Source organism: Oncorhynchus tshawytscha, linkage group LG32 (assembly GCF_018296145.1).
Source record: "Oncorhynchus tshawytscha isolate Ot180627B linkage group LG32, Otsh_v2.0, whole genome shotgun sequence".
Taxonomy (NCBI): domain Eukaryota; kingdom Metazoa; phylum Chordata; class Actinopteri; order Salmoniformes; family Salmonidae; genus Oncorhynchus; species Oncorhynchus tshawytscha.
In genome coordinates, this window is record NC_056460.1 from 9,772,512 (window position 1) to 9,783,644 (window position 11,133).

General features: G+C 44.0%; 3 protein-coding genes across 3 annotated transcripts; 2 read left to right on the forward strand and 1 right to left on the reverse strand.

Annotated features, from left to right (window-relative positions):
- Positions 1-1,352: 1,352 nt before the first annotated feature.
- LOC112245846 (protein phosphatase 1 regulatory subunit 27-like) lies at positions 1,353-4,035 on the forward strand. The gene is made up of 3 exons (XM_024414022.2): positions 1,353-1,985; positions 2,276-2,426; positions 2,922-4,035. Exons 1-3 carry the CDS (start codon positions 1,754-1,756, stop codon positions 3,049-3,051), a joined length of 513 nt encoding a protein of 170 aa, XP_024269790.1. The 5' UTR covers positions 1,353-1,753; the 3' UTR covers positions 3,052-4,035.
- Positions 4,036-5,023: 988 nt separating this feature from the next.
- On the reverse strand, positions 5,024-7,995 carry LOC112245845 (anaphase-promoting complex subunit 11). The gene is made up of 3 exons (XM_024414020.2): positions 7,877-7,995; positions 7,119-7,238; positions 5,024-5,374 (listed from the first exon to the last, which is right to left on the reverse strand). The coding sequence occupies exons 2-3, from the start codon at positions 7,225-7,227 to the stop codon at positions 5,229-5,231; spliced, it is 255 nt and encodes an 84-aa protein (XP_024269788.1). The 5' UTR covers positions 7,228-7,238; positions 7,877-7,995; the 3' UTR covers positions 5,024-5,228.
- A 9-nt stretch (positions 7,996-8,004) lies between these two features.
- Positions 8,005-10,860, forward strand: LOC112245839 (THO complex subunit 4). Its single transcript, XM_024414013.2, has 6 exons — positions 8,005-8,379; positions 9,548-9,706; positions 9,807-9,954; positions 10,075-10,144; positions 10,257-10,449; positions 10,550-10,860. The coding sequence occupies exons 1-6, from the start codon at positions 8,146-8,148 to the stop codon at positions 10,562-10,564; spliced, it is 819 nt and encodes a 272-aa protein (XP_024269781.1). The 5' UTR covers positions 8,005-8,145; the 3' UTR covers positions 10,565-10,860.
- Positions 10,861-11,133: the final 273 nt, after the last annotated feature.

The following is an 11,133-nucleotide window of genomic DNA, read 5'->3' on the forward strand; positions in this document are numbered from 1 at the left end:
AGATTGGGAAAATGTCATATGGTCAGATGAAACCAAATTATAACTTTTTGGTAAAAACTCAACTCGTTGTGTTTGGAGGACAAAAAATGCCATACCTACTGTGAAGCATGGGGGTGGAAACATCATGCTTTGGGGCTGTTTTTCTGCAAAGCGACCAGGACGACTGATCCGTGTAAAGGAAAGAATGAATGGGGCCTTGTATCGTGAGATTTTGAGTGAAAACCTCCCATCAGCAAGGGCATTGAAGATGAAACGTGGCTGGGTCTTTCAGCATGACAATGATCCCAAACACTCTGCCCGGCAACGAAGGAGTGGCTTCGTAAAAAGCATTTCAAGGTCCTGCAGTGGCCTAGCCAGTCTCCAGATCTCAACCCCATACAAAATCTTTGGAGGGAGTTGAAAGTCCGTGTTGCCCAGCAACAGCCCCAAAACATCACTGCTCTAGAGATCTGCATGGAGGAATGGGCCAAAATACCAGCAACAGTGTGTGAAAACCTTGTGAAGACTTACAGAAAACGTTTGGCCTCTGTCATTGCCAACAAAGGGTATATAACAAAGTATTGGGAAACTTTTGTTATTGATCAAATACTTATTTTCCACCATAATTTGCAAATAAATTCATTAAAAATCCTACATTGTGATTTTCTGGATTTTTTTTCCTCATTTTGTCTGTCATAGTTGAAGTGTACCTATGATGAAAATTACAGGCCTCTCTCATCTTTTTAAGTGGGAGAACATGCACAATTGGTGGCTGACTAAATACTTTTTTGCCCCACTGTACGTAAGCTATTAAGATGGCGCTGACAGGTAGGGCAGCCGTGCTTCTAGCTTCCACAAACAGTTCGCTACACCCACAATAACGTATATAACCATGTATTTGAAATAGGTTGTAACTAGGGCCCAATGGTTATAACACATGGACAGTAAGTCCTTCTGTCCGTAACTATGATTCAATTAAGAAAAAGTGCCAATTTTTAAGTCCTGCTTACTGGATTAAGTCTCTTGCAGTAAATTTCCCACAACAACCAAACTAAAGCCTTATTGACTTGATTACCTTTCTGTAAAGTTAGAGGTATGCATCGTGTATGACTGGCCGATTAATTTGCCTATTTCTAAATCAAACGCCTTATCAATGTTATTTTCAAAAGCCCAGTCATGACACTTGACCCCCACTTGGCCCGATGCCTAGCATTGGCTTCTATGTCCTATTTACGAGACGGTTCTCGCCCTTCTGTGGTGCGTGCCCAGTGGCTGTCATGCATCTTGAATGGTGAGCATCTGGGAACTGGAGGGGTCAAGTTCAAAAGTGTGGGGGGGACGACGACGACGACGAGTGTGTCTAATTGGCTGTGGGTGAAAACAGAAGCTGTGGTTATTGCTACAGTCATGGCTGGCGATATGAGCTGCGTCCAGTGCTTGTGACAGGATGGTTGAAGGGACCCAACTCCGGGGGTCACTCATCATCCAGTTCTAGAACTTGACCTGTCAGGTGACAGAACCTAAAATAGCCCTGCAAGAGAGTATATAGAGGTCTATACGCAGGCCTTGGATTTCAGAACAGGACTTGCCTCGCTGTCTGAAACATACAGGACACTGCACCACGAGAGCCATTGACAAAAGAAGAAAGGCTTTTTTGAAGGACATATCTTAATTCAATTTCACTGCCTTTTGGTTTATAATTTTACTGCTGAAAAAGGAATGCAGATTTTCATCTGAAGTTTTTATCTTTGAACAAGACTTAATTTTCTTAAGGATGAAGTTCTACCAGGACCCAGTCTGCCAGTCCAGAGGTATCAAGGCTTATGGCCCCAAAGAGTCCAGCAGCTCTTCTTGCGCCCACTCTTCTCCACAGATCAAACCAGTCCGGAGCGTCCACTTCCCCAACGACATCGTGTTCCAGGACTACATCCGGCAGGGCGAGCTAGACAGGATCAGACTCTTCATCAGAAAGAGGAGGGTCAGCCTGGAAACCATCTACCACTCTGGTGAGTCACCATGAAATCAGAACAAAAATGAAACCATTTTAATCCATTCAAGAGCTGGAAGCATCAGAAGTATCTTCATGTTCTGGTTCGATTTCAACTGGGCTTAACAGTTCCAAAGACGTGTTCATTTGTAATCCCTCCAGTATTGGTGCAATGACTTGTCTCTGTAGCACGTGCAGTAATGGAGTAATGCCTCGGTATAAACTGTTCATTGAGTGTTCCCTTTAATGTCCCTACAATTAACCTGTACTGATGCTATTTGCCATCCATTCCTATCGACTGCTCTGCAGGTATGGCAGCGATCCATGAGGCCGTCCTCTCTGGGAACCTGGAGTGTGTGAAGCTGCTGGTGAAGCACGGAGCAGACATCCACCAGAGAGACCAGGAGGGCTGGACACCTCTCCACATGGCCTGCAGCGACGGATTCCCTGACATTGCCAAGTGAGTCAACGCTCCTAGCATACCCACAACATCTACAGTCACTAGCTTTAGTTTTTTTTATCCACACACATTAAGCGAGGTCAGTGGTCTCTCGAACAAGTGGGACTTCAGCCAATGTACTATTAACATCAACTTGAACCCTTGAATGCTCTGACTAACTCGTATTTATGCTGCTGGCCATGTCAATGCAGCATCCCTGCAGTTCAGGAATTCAATGCACTTCAGGATAGGTGAAGATTCCGTTTTTTACGTCACTGGGCCACAGCTCACACCGCCGGTTTACAGTGTCAAGTGCTTGCAAGCAAGACAAACCAAAACACGCATTGGCTGAATTTTGAGTAGCCCTCGTACGCCAATAGCAGTAAGTTACACTGAGGATCCGCCACATTCCTCTAACCCTCTGAAGAATCTCACGTTTAACTATCTCTGCGCGGCACATACAATTTGGATACTTTCTTCACTGGCTGAATGCTTTTTTTCTGCTTCTCCCACTAGGTACCTGCTTTCTATTGGCGCTGACCCTCGGGCGGAAAACGAGTGTGGGGAGACACCTGCCGATCTCATCGACTCAGAGGTCACGGGGGTTCGAGAGCTGAAGGGGCTGCTTGGGGTGGAGGACGACTGAGCTCTCCTCCTCTAACTTTAAAACTCCACTGAATCTTCAATCTCCTTCCTCGCCCAGGCCTCCCGGTTGACCCTCGACAATGGAATTAAATGGACAGATCGGTAGAACATTGTCATTCTGTGCCCTCCCTCCCTTGTAGAGGTCCTGGAGACATATATCTGGTCTGGTGGGAGGAAGGTGGCCTGCCAACAGTAGATGGTTGCCTTTGAGAGTGAACTGAACTATTGCTGGAAAGGGGCTCCTTCAGGCAATCTCAGCAGGCATCGCTTTGTAATGCTGTTTGCAGGTGCAGAAGTTAGCTTTTGTACTTTTTTCATACAGGGTGAACGCAGCACTGAAATGAATTAGATAGCAGTCTGGTAATGAGCTTTTTGAAGTACTTTATATAGTTGATGTGTGAAAGCTTTTTTTGGAAGTTGTGAAACATGGATCTGTCGTTGTCCTCTGACTCATAGGGCCATTCTGAAATGGGGCCTACTGCCCACCGCAGTAAACCAATGTGATAGGTCAACTCTACCTACTGACAGCGTTTATAGTTCAAGATTTGTCATTTACATCATACAACTTTTACATTTGAAAAACGAAGACTGCATATGTACCACATGAATATGTACATTGCACTTTACCTCTATACATTTGCAAACACCACTGGAATGGCTAATTGTGTGTTTACAATTGCTTTTACAATCATAACTGAAACTGTGTGCAATCAATTGTGGTTACACCGCTTTGAAAATAATTGCCTTTTATACATTTTTTCATTAAAATAGTTTCATATTAAAACAACTTAGTGGTGATCTATTCATCTTTATAAACTACTGGTATAAGAACTTGACAAAACTGTTTGAAGGGAAAGAGAAGGTATTCTTTTGACTTTCATTTCAAACTACAGTAACCAATCTTGGTTCCAATTAACCTTGGTGGACTAAGAAGCACTTCTAACATTGAAGCAAGGAACAGTTCCCGGTAGGCCGGCTCCGGCCGGGGATCAAGTTAATGATTGTTAATTGGACCAGCTCTCTGCAGGAATTATCCATGCCTCTGCACAATGAGTACTGTACAGTATTGGCTTAGGTGCTGGTTTCTGATGGATTTAGAGAGACAAGTAGAATTTGGGAAAGGGCGGCTGAGAAAATCAAAAGCCAAGTCAGGGTTGTGCTTTAGCCACAAGAAAATACCCCATCAGTATTAAGAGTGGAAGTTTCCCGTACACCACATATCTAGCATCAAACTATCATACCCCTAATGTATTAGTGGACTGTATGTAGCTGATCCTGTAGAGTGGTTTGAGAGAAGTTGCTATGTACTTCAGGTGGGGCTCTACTTTTGGTTTGTTCCGCGTGGTCTTGACCGTCAAAACAATAGAGCATATACACAGTGAACAAAACAAAAGGAACACCTTACTCATATAGAGTTGCAACCCCTTTCGCCCTCATAAATGCCTACATTTGTCAGGCATGGACTCTACAAGGTGTCAAGTGTTCCACAGGGATGCTGGCCTACAAAAAATGTAAGTGCTTTTGAATGGGGTAGTAGGTGCCAGGCGCACTGGTTTGTGTGTAAAGAATTGCAACGCTGCTGAGTTTTTCATGCTTAACAGTTTCCCGTGTTTATCAAGAATGGTCCACCACCCAGAGGACATCTAGCCAACGTGACACGACTGTGGGAAACATTTTTGGTCTTGCCCATTCACCCTCAAATGGCACACACACACAATCCATGTCATTTGTCTCAAGGCTTCATCTACACTGATTGAAGTGGATTTAACAAGTGACTTCAGTAAGGGATCATAGCTGTCACCTGGTCAGTCTGTCTTGGAAAGAGCAGGTGTTCCTAATGTTTTGTACACAGTAAATCTCAGGGGCTGTTGATACCAATTCAATGAATTTGCATTGATAAAGAGGAAAATTACTCTCATACAATGTAAATAACCGAGTTTGAGAAAACCACTATATGAATTATCAGTACAGTAGCAGGTCAAGATTAAATCCTAATCACATATTTATTCACACACCCCTCCACATAATACAAACAATGACAGCCTCAGAGAAAAAAAAAAAAGTAGCTGGAAATGTACAACAAAAACAGAAGCATATGTATTCCGAAACACTAGAATCCTCTGATTGTGACGCATCAGTCTCTTTGAAAGGCATTCGAGTGATGTTCTCCAGATGAGCTCATTCTTTGAACTTCCACTCCTGCCGACACATGGGGCACTGCTGCTGGACCTGCTGGGAGTTGAGCCATTTGAGGATGCAGTGCATGTGGAAGCAGTGGGAGCACTGGCCCCAGACCAATGGGCAGTCATCTCCAGGAACCTTACCTGGAAAGTAGACATTACGTTGCTGAAAAGTCTCCCCTCAAGAGAGAGGATAAGTGTCTATATAGTCACAATGTTGAACACGCCATGATATCGAAAATAACAATTTATGCATGACCGTCAAGATATGAATGTATCAATAGACATACAGTGCATTCAGAAAGTATTCAGACCCCTTGACTTTTTAAACATTTTGTTACATTACAGCCTTATTCTAAAAAGGTATTATTTTGATTTTTTTTTCTTCATCAATCTACACACAATACCACATAATGACAAAGCAAAAACAGGTTATACATTTTTGCTAATTTATAAAAAATTAAATGAAGTATCACAACATAACTATTCAGACCCTTTACTCAGTACTTTGTTGAATAACTTTTGGCAGTGATTACAGCCCTGAGTCTTCTTGGGTATGACACTACAAGCTTGGCACACCTGTATTTGGAGAGTTTCTCCCATTCTTCTCTGCAGATCCTCTCAAGCTCTGTCCGGTTGGCTGGGGAGTGTTGCTGCACAGTTATTTTCAGGTCTCTCCAGAGATGTTCGATCGGGATCAAGTCCAGGTTCTGGCTGGGCCTCTCAAGGACATTCAGAGACTTGTCCCGAAGCCACTCCTGCGTTGTCTTGGCTGTGTGCTTAGTAATGTTGTCCTGTTGGAAGGTGAACCTTCACCCCAGTCTGAGGTCCTGAGCACTCTGGAGCAGGTTTTCATCAAGGATCTCTCTCTACTTTGCTACGTTCATCTTTGCCTCAATCCTGACTAGTCTCCCAGTGCCTGCCGCTGAAAAACATCCCCATTGTATGAATATGCCAGCACCATGCTTCCCCGTAGTGCCAGGTTTCCTCCAGATGTGACGCTTGGCATTCAGGACAAAGAGTTCAATCTTGGTTTCATCATACCGGAGAATCTTGTTTCCATGGTCAGAGTCCTTTAGGTGCCTTTGGGCAAACTCCAGGAGGGCTGTCATGTGCCTTTTACTGAGGAGTGGCTCCCGTCTGGTCACTCTACCATAAAGGCCCGATTGGTGGAATGCTGCAGACAGTTGTCCATCTGGAAGGTTCTCCTATCGCCACAGAAGAACTCTAGAGCTCTGTCAGAGTGACCATCGGTTTCTTGGTCACCTCCTTGACCATGGCCCTTTTCTCCTGATTGCTCAGTTTGGCCGGGCGGCCAACTCTAGGAAGAGTCTTGGTGGTTCCAAACTTCTTCCATTTAAGAATGGTGGAGGCCACTTTGTTCTTGGGGATCTTCAATGCTGCAGACATTTTTTGGTACCCTTCCCCTGATCTGTGCCTAGACACAATCCTGTCTCAGAGCTCTACCGACAATTCCCTCTACCTCATGGCTTGTTTTTTTGTTTGTTGCTCTGACATGCACACAACTGTGGGACCTTATATAGACAGGTGTGTGCCTTTCCAATTCATGTCCAATCAATTTAATTTATGGACACCTGAGCTCACTTTCGAGTCTCATAGCAAAGGGTCTGAATACCTGTTTTCACTTTGTCAATATCGGGTATTGTGTGTACATTACTGAGGATTTTTTAAATGTTTTTATCCATTTTAGAATAAGGCTGTAACGTAACAAAATGTGGAAAAAGTCATGGAGACTGGAAACTTTCCGAATGCACTAAGAAGCATATCGAGTTTGTGCATACATTCATTTCAGAGAGTTAGTAACATGTTGATGAGACGTGGAATAACTCAGTAGTAAATTAGTAAGCAGCGTTATATAGAAACTCACAGTCTGGGCAGCAGCCATTAAAAGACATCCTGCAGATTCCACAGTTCTCATCATTGGCCATCCACAGCCAGGATGCCACGCCGTTCCACTGCTTGATTTTAACCTTCATCTCCCGTGAACCTGATGGGCACACGTTGTATGAATGTTCAAAGTGGCTAGCCTAGCTAAATACTAACGTTAGACCTCTTCACGTTAGCTTAGTAGCTAGCTACCGTTACAGTAACCAGCTGTACACAGTAGTTTAATTTCATGTTTGCTCGTCTAGAAAGCTGGTGCAACACATGTTACTTCGCTGTTGACATTTGGAATAACTTGCTTTTAAGTAACATGGCAAATGTATTAAGATTTTAAAATGAAGACAAAACATTTCCTGAGAGTTCCCGACACATTTAACGTTACATCCTCGAATCGGGGGAAAACATCGCCACCCATGCCCGTGGATGATAAAGAGGTACAACACTGCCATCCAGAGCGATGTTTATGTAACTAGGCAACAAATTAAGAACAAATTATTATTTACAATGACGGCCTAACCCGGAGGACGCTAGACCAATTGTGCGCCGCCCTATGGGACTCCCAATCACGGCCGGTTGTGATACAGCCTGGAATCGAACCAGGGTATGTCGTGTCTCGTCTTTTCCTTTGATTTATTTACATTTGAGAACGAATTGAAATGGAAAAATCTAAAAAATATTGTCAAAAATAAATATATGGTGGTCTCTTTTGACTGTACACTGCCCCCCCAACCAGAAAGGTACCTTTATGATTGCAATGCTGGATAGAGGCACAATAGAGCAGCAGATAGGACGTTGGTCGTGAAAGACGCGCTAAATCGAACGGAAATGGTAGTAAGAATGCATTTACGTCACTTCCTACAATTATTTTTAAGCCCACTAACGTCACTCAAACTTTAGCTATTCGCCATTGATTAGCACGAAGGAACGCGGCTAGATTTTGCTACCAAAAACGTAATTATTAAAGTTAATTTTCCAATTATTTGGTGTTCTCTAACACGACAAGTGCCACCATGGCTGATAAGATGGATATGTCTTTGGATGACATTATTCAACAAAGTAAGAAAGGTGGAGGTGGCCGCGGAAATCGAGGAGGCCGCAGCCGAGGATCAACGGGTCGAGGTGGGAGTGGAGGGCGACCCGGTGGCGCTGTCTCCGGAGGCCGGACAGGCGGATCCGGGCCCATGAGGAGTCGACAGAACTTCAGCGGAGACAGAAGCGACAGCAGACCCACGCCATACAGCAGGGTAGGAACACGGAGGATCACAGAAAAAGGAGGAATGGCAGAGGCGACGACGACGAATGTTAAATAATTTAGCTGATCTTATTAAATGTGCTGCGACACGTACGAGGTAGTTCGCAAGGTTGCTGATGGATGTGGAATTATCATCGGGGAGTGCGCTATAGGGCACAACCCAAAGAAGAAACCACTGTTCAGAAACGTTTTTTTAATATGATAATGACGTACAAAGTCGTGTTTGGCTTCAGGTCAAACAGTTGCTAACCAGCACTATTGAATGTTACTCGCCATGTCCTAAGTTTCTGGGAGGGAACGCTAACTAGTTATAGGTGACGTTAACGTGTTCACACTCGTTGGCCACTTCAAAACGGAGCTGGTCCGCAAAGCTAGCTAGCTAACACTTGTTTGTGTAGTTTGAATGCGACCTGGCCCAGATATTCACCTTTGGTCTGCAAGACGTGTACCTCGTGTTTTTTTTTGGTAGTCCACAACTTCTTGATCCTATTTGTCGACTGGCGCATTATTGGCCATACATTAAGTTACAGATTTGTCAAATTATCAAGAATTGGGACTGTTAACGCAACGAAGCTAACAAAATGGCGACTCTCAAAATGGATGTTCTGTCAACTGGGCCACCATTCATGTGCCACATTTAGTTTTTTTTCTTTGTTTCATATTTTGACCCAGACTGAAAAGCACCCCAAGGAACTTTATTGAACTTTCCATGGTCGGTCAAGGGAAATGACTTTCACACGTTTTGAAGGAAGGATTTTTCTTTGGATGGACTTTTTCGTCATTTGGAGTTGAAGCAGAATCTGGATGCTGTCCTTGCCATCGAGATCAAGTCAGTTTTTTGTTGTTGCCTACACTGCCATTCTAATTACCTACACCACCTTCAAACCACCTGTAGGGCAGGAGCCATTTTGAGTTGGAAGTCCTGCCGTCTATCCTACTAGCTTAGTTTTGGTTCTTATATTCATTTCATTGTTTTTACTAAGTAATATGTATGCTGTTACACTGACCATGAATCCACCATAGATCATTGTCTAAATGGTAGTGATGAAGCAAGATTCCCCTGCCTGCCTAAGCAACTGACTCAAATGTGCTCAGTCTGATCAGCAGGAGCAGGGGAACCAGAAGTCAGCAGCTGCATTTTTTTCATTCTACCTTTACAGCCCAGAGAGCTTCCGGACAAATGGCAACACGACATGTTCGAAGGTGGCTTTGGCGGTAATGCTGGTGGTGGCGGGGGAGCAGGCGGTGCTGGTGTAGAGACTGGCGGCAAGCTCCTTGTCTCAAACCTTGACTTCGGTGTCTCTGACGCTGATATCCAGGTAATTTCTACAGTCAATCGAATACAAAGATGTCGTCCTTTTCACCGAACCGTTGATGTTAAACATGAATTATACCGGCCATATTCCCTGTGTTTTTCAGGAGTTGTTTGCGGAATTTGGTACATTGAAGAAAGCGGCTGTGCACTATGACCGGTCTGGTCGCAGCCAGGGAACTGCTGACGTCCACTTTGAGAGGAGGGCTGATGCACTCAAAGCCATGAAACAGTACAACAATGTACCACTCGATGGTGAGCTTTAATTTGAGTTAGTTGATTGATATTATTTTGAAGCTAGTTCGTCATAAAATGTGGCCATTGATTAACGCTCCCGAACAACTATGCCTAATCTTATTTTCCCTTTGCTCACAGGCCGCGCCATGAGCATTCAGCACGTCACATCACAAATCAGAGACGATAACCAGAGACTACCTTCACAGAGGTATGTGATTCTATAAGCTTTCTTTTATCTTGTCATGTGTGATACATATATTTTTTTAAATAAATCTGGTGAATCCCAGTAGTTCATTGATTATCTTTGAATCTGTTTGCAGTTCAAACGGAGGCGGTGGTGGATTCAACAGAGACCGAATCGGACGCCCCAATTTCTCAGAAAGGCGGGGAGGCGGAGACAGGCGGGGAGGCAGAGGCTCCAGGGGCAGGGGTAGAGGCGGACGTGGTGGAGGCAAACCGCAGCAGTTGTCTGCTGAAGAGCTGGATGCCCAGTTGGATGCTTACAATGCCAAGGTAATTGCATGAAAGTGAGGAATTTATATTCCTATAATGTAAGGGGCTTTATCTTTGTAGGTAGAATATGGTCCTAATTTCAACTTGTTTTTAATTGCAGATGGAGACAAGTTAGTATTCCCAGAAGCACTCATTTGAATCCCTCACCTTATCCCTACCCATCTTCGTCCTGTCGGATCTGAAGCTTGTTGACTTTGACCTGAGAAATGGACCAGATCTTTTACATTTACTGTTCTTTGGCATCATTTTAATGTGTGGGATGGATCTGGCTTTTCTCCCTTTTTAATATTATGAACACTTTTTGTACCATTATTTTTGGGATGATTGTAGGTTTTTGAGGGGGAGTTTTTTGTTGCCCTTTGCCTCCCCTTCTCCTTGTGCATAGTTGTAATAAACCTACACAACAAACTGTTCCAGTGCATCTGCCTCTTGTTGAAGTTCTGTAGGACACTAAGCGCTGGTTTCCCACACATTAAGTTTAGTCATGGTGCAAAGCTGTTTCGGTGTAAATTCTCTTAAGAGCTTACATTAGTCCTGGACTAGGCTTTATGTGTCCAGGAAACCGGCACTATATGGTCAATATGGCATCTGCATTGGCCATGCAGCATTTATGGTGATATAGCTTCTGCAGAAGTCAGGGTATACACACTAGCGCTTTGTGGCGCAGAGCTGTTGTGAAGTGAG